This window comes from Mytilus trossulus, chromosome 3 (assembly GCF_036588685.1).
Source record: "Mytilus trossulus isolate FHL-02 chromosome 3, PNRI_Mtr1.1.1.hap1, whole genome shotgun sequence".
In the NCBI taxonomy this organism is placed as follows: domain Eukaryota; kingdom Metazoa; phylum Mollusca; class Bivalvia; order Mytilida; family Mytilidae; genus Mytilus; species Mytilus trossulus.
In genome coordinates this window covers 3,556,775-3,575,515 of record NC_086375.1, presented here as the reverse complement: position 1 = coordinate 3,575,515, position 18,741 = coordinate 3,556,775, and the positions used below count along the sequence as shown (strand labels likewise).

At 32.6% G+C, this 18,741-nt stretch overlaps 1 protein-coding gene across 1 annotated transcript in view; it reads right to left on the bottom strand.

The window, feature by feature from the left end:
- Positions 1–18,741, bottom strand: part of LOC134709993 (uncharacterized) — a 162,760-nt gene that overhangs the window by 16,639 nt on the left and 127,380 nt on the right. The window contains exons 15-19 of the mRNA XM_063570122.1: positions 18,112–18,160; positions 12,248–12,346; positions 9,854–10,006; positions 7,481–7,783; positions 3,286–3,389 (exon numbers count right to left, since the gene is read on the bottom strand). Of these exons, the coding sequence (XP_063426192.1) occupies positions 3,286–3,389; positions 7,481–7,783; positions 9,854–10,006; positions 12,248–12,346; positions 18,112–18,160 (708 nt within the window). The remainder of the gene's footprint in view (positions 1–3,285; positions 3,390–7,480; positions 7,784–9,853; positions 10,007–12,247; positions 12,347–18,111; positions 18,161–18,741) is intronic.

The following is an 18,741-nucleotide window of genomic DNA, read 5'->3' as shown; positions in this document are numbered from 1 at the left end:
CGGACTTCTCTTGAACTGAATTTTAATGTGAGGATTGTTATGCGTTTACTTTTCTACGTTGGCTAGAGGTATAGGGGGAGGGTTGAGATCTTACAAACATGTTTAACCCCGCCGCAAGTCAGGAGCCTCTGGCCTTTGTTAATCTTATATTATTTTAATATTAGTTTCTTGTGTACTATTTTGAAATTAGTATGGCGTTTATTTTTACTGAACTAGTATATATTTGTTTTGGGGCCAGCTGTAGGACGCCGCCAGGTGCGGGAATTTCTCGCTACATTGAAGACCTGTTGATGACCTTCTGCTGTTGTTTTTTTGCTACGGTCGGGTTGTTGTCTCTTTGACACATTCTCCATTTCCATTCTCAATTTTATAATTACTTTTGAGACTACTTTGTAATGTTTTTACTGCAAACGTAGCATTAAGGTGTATTTCCCGGAATTCGATGAGTATCATTGGAAAGCCATGCGACAACGTTGCGGAAAAGCATGTGATAACAGTCGAAGCATGTAATAAACTTTTTTTATCATTATTTTGTCTAAGTATATGATAAAGACCTTTATACGTCTCGACTACGATATATTTTCTGACACCATACCACTGTCTACCTTTCTAATAATTGGCAATTTAAAAATAAATTAAAACAAAATGAAGATTTTGAAGTCTTTGGTTTAAATCGATAGAAATTAAAAAATCTTTCGAATGCGAGGCTAGCAGCTACCTTTGTCAAATCTGAATAATGTTATTTCATTTAGATATTTCAGGAACATTTTGCTTCTTACTCTATTTCACATGGGCAGAAAGTCGCAACTCAACAAATTAGAGTCACAATGTCACCATCGAATCGAGAAAGAATCGTAGACACTCTTTTCGAATGGATGAAGGCAGTGAGGTCGTTGATACAAATTAGAATTAAGAAACTGAATGTGTCTATCCATTACCATGATACATCAATCTTTAAAGACCCAAATATTGCAAAACAGTTATCCTACCTCCATGGCAAATATGTTGTTGTCCCCACAGATAAAGCCACTAATAACATCGTTTTTGTGTGTAAAACTCATTACATTAACTGCTTGATAAATGAATTAGGTATGACATTCACTTGGAAGCTCAACATATACCCTCACGACACTTACCAAAGAGGTAATCCTAGATATTCATAGGTCTGTTCTCTGTTCCTTTGGAATTTCAACCACAGATGATGCACTAGATCTTCCATCATTGTATTTGATACCTAAACTACATAAATGTCCATACAAACAATGGTATATTGCTTGGTAACCCAAGTGCTCCCCGAAACCTCTTTCTAAATTATTAACATCTATTTTATCAGCAAACAAAGACAGGCTTCGAAGTTATTGTGAAACTGCCTATTCTAGAAGGGGAGAGAATAAGATCTGGATACTTTAAATTCCCAAAGATCTTTTAGTACATACATTCTGATTTTCTTTCTACTTGCAATAGTATTAAAACATTTGACTTTTCTACACTTCACACAAATATTCCACATTTCAAACTAAAAGACAAATTGAAAGAGTTGGTATTGTTTTGTTTCATAAAAAAGAATGGTCACCGTAGATACAAGTATCTTGTCTTAGGGAGGAATAAATCTGACTTTGTAAATGATCGCTCTATTTCAACAAAAAAATCTCCGGAACTGACATTATCAAGATGCTCGATTTCTTGATTGACAACATATTTGTAACGTTCGGAGGACGTGTTTTTCAACAGACTGTCGACATTCCAATTGGTAACAATTGTATCTCTCTTATTGCCGAATTGTTTCTTTATTATTATGAGGCTAACTTCATACAGGAACTTCTTAGGAGGGAAGATAAGAACTTAGCATTATCCTTAAACTCTACTTTCCGCAATATAGATTACGTTCTGTCACTACATAATATAAATTTTGGTGACTATGTTTAACGCATCTATCCCATTGAACTAGGGATAAAAGATACAACAGATACAGTTGTGTTGGCCCCATATATTAACTTACATCTAGAAATTGACAATGAGGGTCGGTTGAAAACAAAACTTTACGACAAAAGAAATGATTTCAGCTTTCCAATTGTGAACTTTCCATTTCTAAGTAACAACATTCCAGCAGCACCTGCATGCGGGGTATATATCTCCCAATTGATACGATATTCCCGCGCTTTCATTTCTTATCATGATTTTCTTGATAGAGGATTGCTGCGAACATGAAAGCTATTAAACCAAAAGTTCCAATTGGTGAAGTTGAAATCATCCCTTCTTAAATTTTACAGACGCCATCACGAGTTGGTTGACCAGTATGGAATAACCGTTTCACAAATGATATCGGATATGTTCCTTACGTGGTAGCTTCAACACCCTTCCCTTTCATGAATGTGAGTCTGACCTACCGAATTAGACTATTTACCGGATTTGTTATAACACAAGCAACACGAAGGTAACCACATGTGGAGGAGGATCTGCTTACCCTTCCGGAGCACTTGAGATCACCCCTAGTTTTTTAATGAGGTTCGTGTTGCTTATTCTTCAATTTTCTATGTTGTGTGTACTATTGTTTGTCTGTTTGTTTTTTTTCAATTTTGACCTTGGTGTTGTCAGTTTATTTTTCGATTTATGAGTTTTACCGTCCCTTTGGTATCTTTCGTCCCTCTTTGAGCGTGTAAACCAACGCACTTCAGCGTAGATCAACGCATTTCAGCGAAACCATCACGGTTCCTAGTCCAACATATATATAGACATGTTCAGACCTTTAGACAGCATCTAAAGATTTGTATCTAAATTATAGACATATAACCAGTTTCAATAGACGTGTAGCCAGTATCTGTAGACTTATGTCCATTATCTACATACCCTGGTTCAGTTTATGTAGACCTATAACAAGTATCTATAAACATATTACCAGTATATGTAGAACTGTAGCCATGTCTATACACAGGATAAAGGGGCAAAAGGGGGGGGGGGTCCAACCATATTTCCATATTCAATTGCTTTGATTGTCTAAAATGGTGGGTTTTACCCATGGACCCTTTCCCTGGATCCGTTACTGTAGACAGTGTATATAAACCTGAAGCCGGTTTATCTAATCCTGTATCTGGTCTATGTTGACCATATAGTCAGTGTAATTGTTCTGTGGCCAGTATATGTAGATCTTTATGATATATATCCAGTATCTGCGTGTTATATTTTAATATTGATATTTGACAAAACTTGTTTTGATAATTCTATGTTCATTATTACATAATTTACACGCGCGTGAGACATTCTTTCTTCTTTAAATTGCTGTTTTACCTTACATAGGTCTCTGTGTGTTGCTGCGAACAGAATCATTGGCATGTTTTCTTCATTATCTTCAGTGTTGTTCAAAACAGAATCAACCCAACGTGTAAATATGACTGAAATAGAACATGGAACTATTTACCGATCTTGTATGACTTTCAGGTACTACCTTAATTTAGCCTCGCTTTTCAGGTCTATCCTGTTTTCGTGGAAAGACCTTTTGTTTTTATTTTCATATTTTTGTTTTCTTCTGCCGTCTGAGATGCTTTTTTGTTTTACAACATATGGAATGGACGTTTGGCCAATGATGTTGTAGAGTAATGGGGGTTTTGAGTTCACTGACCTATGACCTTGAATTTGAGGTCAAGGTTGAAGGTCAGGGTCATATCATAAATTTTGGATTTTTCTTGTAATCTATATTCAATAGAAACTGTAACAGTTAATGATATGATGTGTTTGCCAAATTACTGTTTACAATAAGGGGCAACTTCAACCCATTTAAGTCGAAGTGTTTTGGTCAACCCTTATAGGAGTTTTCTCCCCTTTTGAATTTGAAGTCGGTATTTTTCCACAACCATACAAGTGATTGACCTGGGGTCTTTTGATTTGAGATAACTGATCTATGACCTTGATATTGAGGTCAAGGTCAAAGGTCAACCTGACTTTCTAGAAGTTGACCTTTGCTTTAAATTCTTTCTTGTTCTATATAAGACAATTAAGGTTGCATATACCTATTAATCTTATTTTATTATTTATATCAGTTTGAGGTACCAAATTATATCAACAAGGAGTGACCTTTTCTAAGATCTTTTTTTAAATTTCATTCTTATTATCCAGGTGGAAAGACCTTCAATTGTTCTTTGAAGAATTGGTTTTTAATTTCTATTTACGACTCATCCAAAATTAAATTAGCTCTCTCTTTTTCGGATAAATAAATTGTTTAAAATATGAATTCTAGAACAAATTAAAAACCAGATGATTTTTTATCCATGACAGAAAGTGGAACTTGTTATTCCCAAAGCTGTGAAAAAATTTTGAATTTCATTTTAAGAAACTAACAACAAACACCCAATTGAAACCAAAATCAAAACAAAACACACGTACTTGACCGATATTATAGCAGATTTTATGGCTGTGGACATTCTTTTGAATGATATGCGGTTAAAAGAAATAAGTTGTTTGCTGTCTAAATCAACTGACGATGAATGATGTATGAAAAATAAAAAGATAAAATCAATGAAAAAAAAAAAAAAAATAAAATTTAACATGACGCCGTTACGATATTTAAATTGCTTTGTGTTTCAACCCTCCGTTCACGCTTCGTATCGCAATTGATTCCGTAGTTAACAAATTATGTAATTCCAATACCGTCCAACATAACAAAACACCCATTATCTAATTCAGATTCTTTTCTCTTCTTAAATACTGGTCAACCACGGAAAAAAAATCAACGACATTACTAAATGTTTGCAAATCTTAAACTAATAATCCAGTCTCGGAATGGAACAAATAGAAAGCTAGCACTGCCAACTGGAACTCCCAAGTATGCACAATATATTCCAAAATTAATGGTTTAACACATAAATATGCTACAATTAACTATCAAACATATATTATTATTATTATTGCAGATCATTCATCTGAAAGTATAATTTAAATACTATGTATAAATTTATTCACAGTGAATTGTTTTCTAAAGAATAATAGACTCATTCATTTCTGCAAATAGCTTTACCCAATATAATTTTATTCAAATCATTACAGGATACTTCAACATTTAACAGGGGAGCCGTGGTGTAGTGGTAAGTACATCGGACTACTAACACAAAGGTTCCTGGTTCGATTCCCGTTTGGGATGAAAATTTCAGGAACTCAATTTTCGGCTCTCCCTTGACACCATTTGCGAGTATGGTCTTGAGGAAACGATGATAGTCCGTCGGACGGGGACGATAAATGGCTGGCCCGTGTTAAGAGAGAGCCATATCTCTTGCACGTTAAAGACACCCTTGTAGATTTCGAAAAAGAGTAGGCTAATGCCGCTACAAGGCAGCACTCGCACCCGCAAAGTGGAAAGGGATTAATATAAGTTGTAAAACTTGTTTCCCAATCCACTATAAATAAATATGTTTAGATTAGAGTAACATTTATATAAAGGAACATTTTTTGCGGACACAGCAGAAAGATAGTCCAGTCAATCTAAGTTTGAACCTCAAGCTAATTGCAACAGAGAGAATTTCAGTTCTAATCTATAGCATCTAGACCCAAATACACACAAAATAGTCCCATAAAATCTAACTTGAGGAAAAATCAAAATCAGTATTTAATTTAACATTGGAAATGATGGTAACTCCGCACAATTGAGACGTTTTTGTCAGTTTTTGGTTGATTGTCTGGAATCCATGTAAAGTATGATACTTTGATGGCGTTATAAGTTCGTAATTAGTTCGTTATTGACTATATTATATAATTGTCTGCTCATAAAGGATACAAAACCAAAGTATTATGGGTCTTCTTTTTGTCACATATTCCATTCAAGAAATTGCACATTTATGGCTTTGAGACCAATTTAAAAAAATAATGTAAATATTTGGTATTGTTTATATTTGTTTGTTTGTTCAGCATCTACCTTGTTTAAAGAAACGTAACACCACAAAAAGAAGAATATATACTTAATTAGTTATTATTCAATTTAAGATTCTTTACCTTGACATGGTGAAAAATTTAATAAATGGTCAACTAATGAATTATGAAATCTAGGTCGTAGCTTGATAAAAGATATGAAAACACCTTCAGAGTTGTTTGTTATACTAAATAGATGGCTACAATGTCAAAAAGCAACACATTATGTAGCACAGAAGCAGTTAAGTTATGATTTTGTATGAATTTTTATTTTCCTCAGGTAAGACTTTATTTGACTTTTTTCTGTAAACATTTTGGGTATAATGCTAAAGATTAAAACTTTAAAATCTTCTGTTGCAATACTTCAAGGTAAGGGTCAAATTTATGCTAGATTGACTGGTCAAAGATAGACAAAATTAATAACGAGCGGACGGAAGGATAAAGTGAAGGGCGTAAAGAAGGATTGATTGTCGGGCGAGTGGAATGACGGACATATATAGAATGTCAAAGCTGTCTAATGTGGAACTCTGATGTTACGTTATTGTTTTTCTATAACTTAATGATGTTTTGTCTTTAGTTGATATGGTTTTGACATTACGTTATGATATTTTGATATAACTCAATATTGAATAGTCAATACTTAATGATATTTCGATATTACACGATATGGTTTCGTATTGACTTGATGTAGTGTTGTCATTACTCAATATGGTTTTTGTAATTACTCGATGTAGTTTCACCATTATTTTAATGAGGTTGTGTCATTAGTCAATGTCGTTTTAACATTAGTTGATGTGACTGTGACTAAACGTTATGTTGTTGGGTCATTATATGATGTGGTTTTGTTTTTTGTGATGATGTTTTGCCTATTTTATACAAGGTTTAAACATTACGTAATAGTGTTTCAAAATTTGGCGATTTTACACTAAATGATGTGTTTGTTTCATTATTTGATGTCCCATTACTTAATGAAGTAAAATCACATGACCATTGTGAAAAAAGCCTGATCTTTTTTTTAACAGATTTAAATTTCGCGTTTGTTTTATGTGATATGAATGGGTATCGCTATCAATTGAGTTAAAATTCAAATTCAAGTTCGAGTGGTAGTTCAGAATTATTTGGTATGAAAAAGAGCAACGGCAGACGATAATAACCGCTTGGTCCTGCAGTAGTTTTCCCTTAGTTCTCGAATAGAATCAGTCGTATAGAGGTTTTTAAAAATTATTCCGCGGAACCCTGTGTCTCGCCTTATATTGCTGCTGTCAGTGTAAACGTAATATTGACAGGCTGTACATTTATAGATACATTTATCGTTAAAAACAATTTTTTTTTCTTCTGTAGGTGATATCATAACATCATTACGTAATGTTAAACCATATGAAGTAAAGACAAACTATCATCAAGTAATAACAAAACAACATAAAGTAATACACAGTTCTACATAAAACAGCTGTGGCGTTCCAAAGACATAGCTAATACTATCTAACTAATGATTAATAATGGCCTGACTTTTTTAAGGAAGCATGAAAACCCAATAGCAACGTATATACAAGAAGAGAGATCATTTCCACTTTTAGAATCTACTTACCTGCAGCTGTAACCCCTTTTGAATATTCGTCCAGTTGATCATTTAGTCCGAATCTGCCATCAAACATCAACAAAAATGAACCCCGGTGTGGCATGTTAAGTTGATTTGTCAAATCATATGATATGTGCCCACCAAAATCGATAAGGTCTGACGATGCTATTTTAGTACTATATCTCCCATTTCTCACTTCTTCTAAAATTTCTGATTGAAGTGTTGTTTCCTGTTTTGTAATTCGTTCAGACTCCTTATTGTCAAAAAGCGTAGGTAGAAGTATTTTGGCCAAAACCTCCTGTTTATGTTCACCTAAAATAGTTGTTAAAATTTGAACAAATTGGAAATTTAAAAACCTTATTCAAATCATAAGACCTTTCAATGTTGTTCATTGGTAAGTTTCAACGACCAACTATTTACTCTATAGAAACTGTCAAAAAATGTGGTCATTACTATACTTTTGATTTGAAATTCATTAGATTATTAATCCTCTAATAAAAAAAGTTTTTGTCGTCGTCCCTTTTTAATATTGAGATAAGGGTGCGCTTGAGCAATCTATAAGGAAACATGTTCCTTTTTTGTCAGAAAAAAATATCTCGTCGATAAAGTACACACCTTCCAAAATCTAACATATCAATTTATTTCCATTATCATAAAAATAAATTTGTTTCACATCAACTCTTTTCAAATTATATGTGAACTATTTGCTCATACATTTTTTTTGTACCTATTAAAGTGTTGAACCTTGTTTTCAATTAATCGATTTATTTCTACTGAGCGGTATATTACCGTTGCCTTTTATAAGACAGAAATATCAAATCTAGTAATTACTGAAAACAAAACTATATCACAAAGCTTTATAAAACTAACAAAAAAATCATTTAATACCAATCAGTACATATCCAATTAGCTTAAAAACTCTATTATTGTTTTCCATTCGTTTGATGGATTTTATCCTTTGATTTTGCAATTTGATTAGGAACTTTCAGTTTTGAATTGTGCAATGGCGAAATGTAAAAATCGATATGGTACAAAAAAATACATGTTTAAATATACAAATTACTGTAAAGCAATTGAATTATGTGTAGGCTTATTGAAAAAAAATCACTATTTGTATATTGGCGGGTATTTATAATTGTAATTGTTGAAGGAGGGACAAAAAATGTGTTTCATTATTGTGATTTCTCGTATCTTTGGACCCACCTTTAATTTTTATATAGAAACGAAAATTACTACGAAAAATCTACAACTGCTTGGTTTTTTTTTCTCCAAATATTTATTCCATTGCACAATAATCAAAATTGATTTTTTTGTCGTAATAGGCTTGTATGTGCCTGTCCCAAGTTCTAGTACCTGTAATACATTTCATTGCGAGGGTAGTATTTGAATGTTTTCTTTCATTAACCCTGAAAGTAAGGTGAAAGATTACCACCACACAACATGATGATCACGAGAGTCTTTTATCGAGTTGAAATCTTAAGACAACAACATACCGCATAGCGGGTAATTTCCGTTTGACATTTATTTTTGATTAATCATTTGTTAATTTGACAAATAAAAAAAAAGTAGGAAAAATGAAAATCCACAAAAAATGTGTGCTAAAGCATGGTATTTTCTAATAGATGAAGCAGTGTTGTAATACAACAATCTATTTTTCTATGATCAAATCATTATAAGAGTTGAAAGTCAGTTTCGTTTTTTTAATAAAATAATTAGTACATAGTACAGTTAAGGTCCAGTCAATTTCGTAACTAATCAATCGTAACATGTACATGGAATTATACACCTATGACAAATATCTAAGTTGCCGGTAGTCCTAATCTGTATCAACATTTAATTACTAAAATACATTAGCCTTCAATCAGACAAAGCCATCATTGTACAAAGACAAAAGTAAAATCACAAACTACTGAACTACGAGGAAAATTCAAAACGGAAAGACCGTAATCAAATGGCAAAATTCAAAACTTACAAATATAACCATTTCAGTGTTCTCTTAATTATTTGATTTCAATTTAAGAATCTGTGAAAATAAAAACCGCCAAAATTGACGTACCCTTTTTTGGTCAACCAAAAAACCGCTTTCCGTTAATCAACATCAAACATCAATCATCAAATCAAGATTTCATTATTTTCTCTGCTGTTATTTTATGACTGAGTCATCATTTATTTTATGACTGAGTCATCATTTATTTGGCAGATAATGTATAACTAGAGATACGTTCTGTGATAGGTCTTAATCCTTTTCGAATTTTTGTTTAAACCCTCTTGGTTGACAGATAATAAGTTGAGTTAAGAAAAACGATAGATTATTTAATATTATTGCAAAATAAACAAACAAAAATCTGAAAAGGAACACGATAAACCTTATGGCAAACATACCCCCGTGAAGTCGAACCATTTTCTTCTTTTCAATATCAATACCATTCTTCCCAAAATATATACCGATTCCGTCTTTTAAATTCCTTTTTAGAGGAATTTCTTTGCCAATAAGCAAGCTTGCTAAAGAACTTTTCCCAGCCTCACATGGACCACCTTTGACATACAGAAAAAATAAGGTATATAACATCTAAATATAAAGACAAGTATAATGTCAACAAAATGGTTTATATTATTCAATTATATTCAATCGGTAAATTGAAGAACTGCAAAAAAGGAAGTTTTTATGTATGAAAGGAATAATGAAAGCATGATACATCAAACAAAATAAACTGAAAAGACAGGAAAACCTGTCGCTAATCTATGATTAGATTGTTGGCTAAGCATTTAGGCAGATAAGTCGTTTTGGCCATGGTGTTGTCAGTTTCTTTTCAATCTTTGAGTTTGGCAGTCCCTCTTTTGTCTTTCGTCCCTCTTTTAATCATACGAAACGCATATGTTTCGTGTAAGATATATTTTGGTTAATATCTTGTTACAAAATATTGAATTATCAGATTTCTACTCTTAAACATCTTAGTTGTTTTTGGCACATTCATCGGTACTTTTGGTTTGCACTTCATTTTACAAAACTACACAAGAGTTACATTGTATAATTCATGACTAAAAACATAACGCAACCATTATTTGACCACTAATACTTTGTATTTATACTAACTGTATTTGAGCGTTATGTAGACCTTAATTGGGTCGGTAATCATAAAGTATTATATTTTTACTAATGACGCAAACACGTTTGGTAGATTAACGAAATAAGAGTTTGATTTAACGATGTGAAAATGACTTAAACCTATTTTATAACAATCATGATAATAGGAAACAATCGGTCAAGGAGGAAGTAAACGAATTGTCAAAACGGAGCCTATTTTTTCATTAAATTACAATGTTAGTTTCTAGCATCGCAATTTGATAATTTAAGTATGTAAACTGACAAGACTCGAAGTATTTCAATAATAATGTAGTTATATATTACCCCGTACAGTAAAACAAAACACATACATCGGACATCAATGGCAAAAAGCATTTTTTAAAACAAATTCATATTAGTCGTAGACTGTGACCAATGTTTTTAGAGGTAAATAGACATAAAGTTTTCAAATACAGTTGATCTTATAAAATGGCAACACACTTGTAAATTGTATACCTAAGAATATTTTAAGCTGATTGAGAACAAATAGAGCAAAGAGAAAAAATATGATTTATCCGAATATGAAGATGTGACATGAGTGCAAATGAGACAACTCGCCATTCAAGTCAAAATATGTAAAAAAAACCAAAAACATTTACAGGTCAAAGTACGGTCTTTAACACAGAGCCTTGTTTCACAAAGAACAGCAAGCAATAAAAGGCCCAAAAATGACAAGTGTAAAATAATTCAAACAGGATAAACAACGGTCTTCTCTATTTAAAAACAAGAAGTGAGAAACGTTTATGTACCAAATCAGCAAACGACAACCCCTGAACATCAGACTTATTACTTAGGAAAATGCATATAAATGCAGCGGGCGCTAACTTTCAAAATAACTTGAAAAAGTAGTGTAACAATTCTAAATATAATTTGAAATGGTTTAACTTGATTAAAATGACATATAAACAAAAAAAAACACCAGATAAACATACACTGCACTTAACGAATACATTTGATCTGTGACACAATACGAAAACAATACTAGTAAAATATGATGTAAAACAATATCACAGAGACAACTCTTACCTTGTATAAAATGGCGTCAAATAATATAATGTTTACAGGTAGATTCGAATGAAATAATTGTTTGTACTGTTTGCCCTCTACCAAGGCAGGAAAATGGCCATAGTTACATTAAAGTTTTTCTGCGTGTTTCGTTTCGGTGTTGTGTCTCTGTTGTGTCGTAGTTCTCTTATATTTGAAACGTTTTCCTCAGTTTAGTGTGTAACCCGGATTAATTTTTTTTCTATATCGGTTTATGAATTTTTAACAGCGGTAAACAACTGTTGCCTTTACTTGTACATAATCGATCGAACATACTGGTTTTCGAAGACGATGTTTAAAAGTTTGAATGGTTGGTCAAAATATATTTTTCACCCTACGATTTAACAGATTAGACGTCCTTTCCTGATCTATGAGTGCGAACACACGTCTTTCTCAATTTGACAAAGTGACAAATTGTATCAATCAACGAGTTCATGGTGGTGACCGAAAAAGAAAGCGGATTCAACAGGTAGGGACGTCCTTGCAGTTTGAAAAAATAATGTGTTGCACACATTGTTTATCACTGATGTCTTACTCTTTATTGCTGTATGAAATATCTGACAGACGTGAAATAAATTCTCAAATTATTTATTTTATATATTTTCTACCTAAAGTTAAGCGATTGTCGTAAGACAGATATGTCCCATGTGACAACATTCTCTGGAATTCATCACCGTCAACCTGCCAAGGCAGTTGAATATCCTTGTCTGAAAAAAAATAAAACATAAAACGAAATATATATTAAGTTTAAATTTAACTAATTTAGCAGATAACCAAAGATATGCCACAAACGAAATTCCTTGATCTATAAAAACAAAATTATAAACACCGTTTATGGGATAGCCATATCTACCTTGATAGGAAAACGTATGTTTCATCCGTTCTCATTCGCTTCTTTTATGCATTAGACAAATGATATAATAAAAAGTGCAGACAAAATCGTACTATTGATTCATTCTGAAAAAAACATATATTAAGAAACAAAACAAATACATTATAGTTCTACTTTCATGTATAGGTTCAATTAAATTAACACCAACGTGTAAGAAAATAAAATAATATAGGATCAATAAAAGAGAAATTGAAACATGAATAAGTAACAGACATAGAATCAATGCCAACTGAATATGATATAAGTATTTTATTCGACCTAATATTACTGGTTGACATCATATTCCAACAGCTTCATTATATTAGTACGGCGGATTCGTGAACCATTGTGAACATCCCGATTCAAGCATGCAACTTTGCAAAAAGCTTCATCTAGTATAATTATTTTTTTTCAGATAGGGAGGCAATTGGAAAAAATGCACCACTTCCGGTAAATTCAATACGGCGGATATTATACTTAAATCCGCCCAAAATTGACGACTGATATGTTAAAAGGTTATTAACATCATGCTACTATCATTATTTTTGGCACACATCTTTGTTATGTGCTACTTAGTTTATTGATTACAAGACTTTTAAAACTGTACTTCCGGTAAAATCTATCATGGTGCACATTGTACTAAAACAAGCGTATTTTTAGTGAGGGTAATTGAAATGTGTTTTAACGTTTTGCTACTATCATTATATTGTGCAGGAACTTTCTTTGATGAATCTTATGGAAACAATATATAGGAAATATGTCTTTAAAACATCTTCTTTCGGTAATATCCAATATGTCGGATATATATATATATATATACCAGCATTTAATTTTAATATTCAACTTTTTTCAAAATGTAAAAAAAAAGAGTTTTTATTTGCGCCGGTCACTAAACTTTTGGCTCGAATTTATCTTCAAAAAAAATAAATTGACTATTATGTATAAAATGTTTAAATACAGAAGTTCCGGTAAAAAAACCCAGCACATAAGGCATAAATTTCAGAGATGATTCCTCAATCTGTATCCTCGATGTAGAGATTGGGATAGATTGATGAAAACACAATTAGGTCACTTAAGTAATATAACATGTTAAGAATTACTAATGTATGGCAGGAAATACATGTTTATTCACAATCACCACCACAACCGCATAAAACAGTGCACGATAGGTCTTATTTTCTGATTTTGAAAGACCGTGACATCCATAATATACAAGGTCTTGACAAGATGAAGAGGACTCCCACAGAGTTGTCCAAAATGGTTCACATGGATCATGTTTGTCCCTTTGCCATTTATAAGCGTCTGGACTAGATAAAATAAGATCCATTTCTAAGCTTGCTACGCATTCACACCTGCCATGGTATATTGCATGTTTGACATGCTGAAAAAGACTGCACTGAGTCGTGGAGAAGCCTTAATAAGTCTTTTCTTCCAAAACAGATGTTTTATCACTTCTTTAACCCAATCTGATGAGTTTTTTCGATCTGACAGTAAAACCATGTATCGTTCTGCCAATGACAGAATCAAACCCATATCTGGTGGTGTTGGCTGATCAATCATCATTCTTAATGCTGAAGTCACATCTTCAAACGCCACCCATGTAACGCACACAGTTTTTTTCCTTTTCCAGCAAACATGTAATCACTCAATGCCTAGTTAATTTTGAAAGGTTGTTATATATATCAAAAGCTTGTCCCACTCCGGATCTCTATAGCAAGCCAAAGTTCGTCTGCCCCTATGTCATGGAATAGCAAAACAGCACTGACAGCAACATAAGTATTGACTGTTTGATTCATGACTCATTTAAGTCCGTGTTTTGCATCAGACACATGCATCATGATTCTAGTGTCAGCCTCTTACTGTGAACATGGTACTAAACTTCATTATGTGATGGATAACACAGAACATACTATATATATGCATTTGTTGCTACAACTCCTAAAAATGTTATTGAACAAGCTGCTATGAATTAAAACTAAAAACTTCGTTCTTATTCTCGAAATCTTTCCGAAACATTTTGAGAAATTTGTTTTGACCCTGGACTCGTTCGGTTTCCTTTTCTCCTAGCTTCTTGTAGCAGCCTTTAAACTATTGTCTATGTACGCATCCGAGACTAAATCCACTGTTGGTACAGTTTCAAGGTGATTCCTAACGAGTATGCTGATTTGGTATTATATCCCTACATTACGAAACACATTGAAACTGTAACATGGTTGATGTTTTAGATGCGTATGGTAGTTGTAGCAACACATGCCTAGGTTGTTCTATATTATCCACTACATGATGATAGTGTCATTACTGTAAATTATTCCGTGACATCGTGGTAGACGAAATAAAGCTTTTGTTTTGTAGGGGAAAAAGCTATGGATAAATATCTATCCATGATCTTTCGAATGCACTAGGAAATAAAGAATCTCACACACTCACTTCCTGTGATCCATGCATTTACCGATTGTGATACGGTTCTCTGTTTGCTTGAAAAGATAAAAAAAAAAAGACTGCATGGAAGTCATCGATGGCATTTGACGAATTGACTCTTACATTAAGAATGATGATTTATTACACTAAATCACGGTGGTTTTACTGTAAGATCGCACAAAGTTGTCCGATTTGGTTAACGCAGCTAACACGAAAATAATTATTTGCACAAACAGGAGGGTAATTGAAGCTTTTCCCTCAATTTGGTATAAGTCTTTTCCAGCATGTAAAACATGCAAAATACGTAGGCGGGAGTTAAGGGGGACGAGCATGAAATTGGCTCTTAAGCTACTTATCTAGGCGCTATTGGATGGCAAAGGGACAAAAGGATCCAATAGAACCCTCTTTAATATTTTTTTTCCTAATGCCTCAGCATCTTGTCAGTAGCTTGTACATTGTGGCTGTAAGAAAGGATGCCCCGGTCGATGTAATTGTGAAAAAGCGGGTCTCCCGTGCACTGCCTCAAGTGTTTGTGGTGATAATTGTGAATAATTAGACATAGGAAAAAGTTAAATCACAAAAATACTGAACTCAGAGGAAAATCAATTTGGAAAGTCCATAATCACATGAAAAAATCAAATAAGATGTGGTATGAGTGACAATGAGGCAACTCTCCATCCAAGTAACAATTTATAAAAGTAAACCATTATAGGTTAAGGTACAGCCTTCAACACAGAGCCTTGGCTCACATGAAGCAGTAAGCTATAACAGGCCTCAACAATTACTTTAGTAAAATCATTCAATGTAATTAATTTAAACAATATTTTATTCAAATGAATTTAATTGGATTGGGCAACAGGCTATATAGCCTATGTAAGCCCTCTCCTTAAAAATCATTTAAATTGGAATACCAACGGTCTAACCTATATAAAAACGAGAAACGAGAAACCCTTATGAAAAACAACAACCATGTGTTTGTGTCAAAGTAATAGTGATTAAAGAAATGTTTTAGTACTTTATAAAGGCAACAGTAGTATACCGCTGTTCAAAACTCACAAATCCATGGACAAAAAACAAAATCGGGGTAACAAACCAAAACCGAGCGAAACGCATTAAATATAAGAGGAGAACAACGACACAACACCGAAACGCAACACACACAGAAACGGACCAAGCATCAGACAAAACACAACGAGAATAACAAATATAATATGAAAACCAAATACATGAATTTGGGATAGACAAGTACCGTGCCACGTCTTATCTCAATATCTCAAAAATAAGAGGAAACACAAACGACTCAACGTTAAAATGCAACACACAGAGAAACGAACAATAATATAACAATGACCATCTTCCTGACTTGGTACAGGACACTTTTAAAGGGGTATAAAAGTGGTGGGTTGAACCTGGTTTTATGGCATGCCAAACCTCGCACTTTAATGGCAAAGTTAAATATAACATTGAAATGACAACATAATATTACAGGACTACAATACAAATAAATAGGAGAACATATGAGACAAAGAAAACATGATTAATAGATAACAAAAAGCATCAGGTTTAAGTTCAATACGCCAAAAACGCGCCTTGTCCACACAAGACTCACCAGTGGCGCCCAGATATAAAAGATCGAAAGTGAAAAAAGTACAAAGTTGTACAGCACTGAAGATCAAAAGTTGAAAAGGTTTCGCCAAATACGGCATTGTTTTTATGCCCGGGATAAGAACATTCTTATTATATAGAACAATTCATGCTATTGCAAACAGTAAATTTTACCGAATGAATATGAAAGAGATATACACAAAGAAACTGAAGTATTAACTAATTACAGAAAACTAAACCTGAATAGTGACTTTATTTCGTTTCAATCAATCTATGCAAATCTATACATCGAGGATATGTATTTAGGACTCATCTTTGAAATTTACGCCATATAGTTTTTTTAAAGGAAGTGTTATAATTTTGCTTATTTTTTTTAAAATATTATAGAGAACTACTGGTTTTCAGGATAACTTAAAGCAACAAAATAAATGAACAGCACAAAAATATTTATTTTTTACATTTTGAAAAAGTTGAATATTAAAATTAAAAATTGATGTTTTTATGTCCGCCATATTGGATATTACCGGACAAAGGGGTTAAAGACATATGTTATATATATTGTATCCATCAGAATCGCCAAAGAAAGGTTACTGCACAATACAATGTTATTAGCAATACATTTAAACACATTTCAATTACCCTACTTAAAAAATACGCTTATTTTAGTACATATTAGATTTATCGGAAGTAGGGTTTTTGGAGATAATTAATCTATATAATACATTGAAAAGTAGTACATAACAAAGGTTTGTACCAAATATTAGGATAAAAGCATAATAATAACACCTTTTTACATACCAGCATTTGATTTTAGGCTGTTTTAAGTATGATATATGCCATTTTTGATTTTACCGGAAGTGAAAATATTTTTTCAAATGCCTCCCTATCTGAATTAAAAAAAGTTATAGTGGAGGGAGGTATATGCCAAATTTAATGTTTGTAGCAGGATGTCTACAATTCGTCTGAAATATGATTGAAACCGCTGCACTAATTTGTACTTAAACATTTTGATATTACATTCAGCATTCAAATTGCCAAATAGGACCAATAAAATTTCTAAATCGTTCATTTCTATTTCGGATTAATGACCAACAATCAATGATTATGCTATTTCAGGGAAAATATATTCTAAACTGTGACACAATCTATATTACAAATATTAATCTGCATTCAAATCTGCCTATGAATTGTTTATATTTTCTTCTAACGGAAAATGTAAGGCATCTGTAGTTCTTATTATAACAGTCAAGCAATTTTATTTTAGTTAATGGAAAACAACACATTGGTGAAAGTGTTATATCTTTTGGTATGTTTAGTGTAATTCTATATAAGTTGGCAAACACGTATTAAACATGATTCATTGGATAAACTTAGATTAAGGAAATTATTTGAATGACAGAACGTGAAGAACTGAACTTCCCAGATATGCCATGGAATCTTATTATTTTACTAATCACATTTGATAAAATTATCATATTCTGTCTATGTTGTAATGGTGGTTCTTTTGACAACTTTACAGAGTATGTTAATTTCCAACAACATAGTAGAAACAATGAACCGTTGATTCACTACACATACCTTTTTTTTCTGCTGTATTGTTTAATCTGTAGGAATCACCAGACGCTTCCTAAAACATATGAAATTATGACAATAGTCATAAATTAAGCTGAATTAGTTTAAAAGTAAGCTTTAATTTATTATTAAAATACAATAAATGAGGAATGACAAAGAAAGTGTGTGTTATCCATGTAATTTGTGGCAATCATAGTCCATAATGTTTACAAGAGAAATACACGTTTACATCTAACTGATTATTATGACGAATAAAGGCAACAGTAGTATACCGCTGTTCAAAAATCATAAATCGAGAGAGAAAAACAAATCCGACTTACAAACTAAAACTGACGAAAACGTAACAAATATAAGTGAACTACGACACAACCGAATCGTAACAAACACATAAACGAACTATAATGTAACAATGGTCATTTTCTTGACATGGTACAGGGCATTTTGCGAAAACATGGTTGGTTAAACCTGAATTTATCGTATTCTGTAGGAATTGTAAGTGCGCCCAAGAATTATCTTGGATATAAAACTAGAACCATATGTAACTAAAAGATGGTCTCAAAAAAAGTGTTTTGATATACACCTTTAGATATTCAAGTGTTATTCGATATCTAAACAAATACATACTGCCCCTACTAA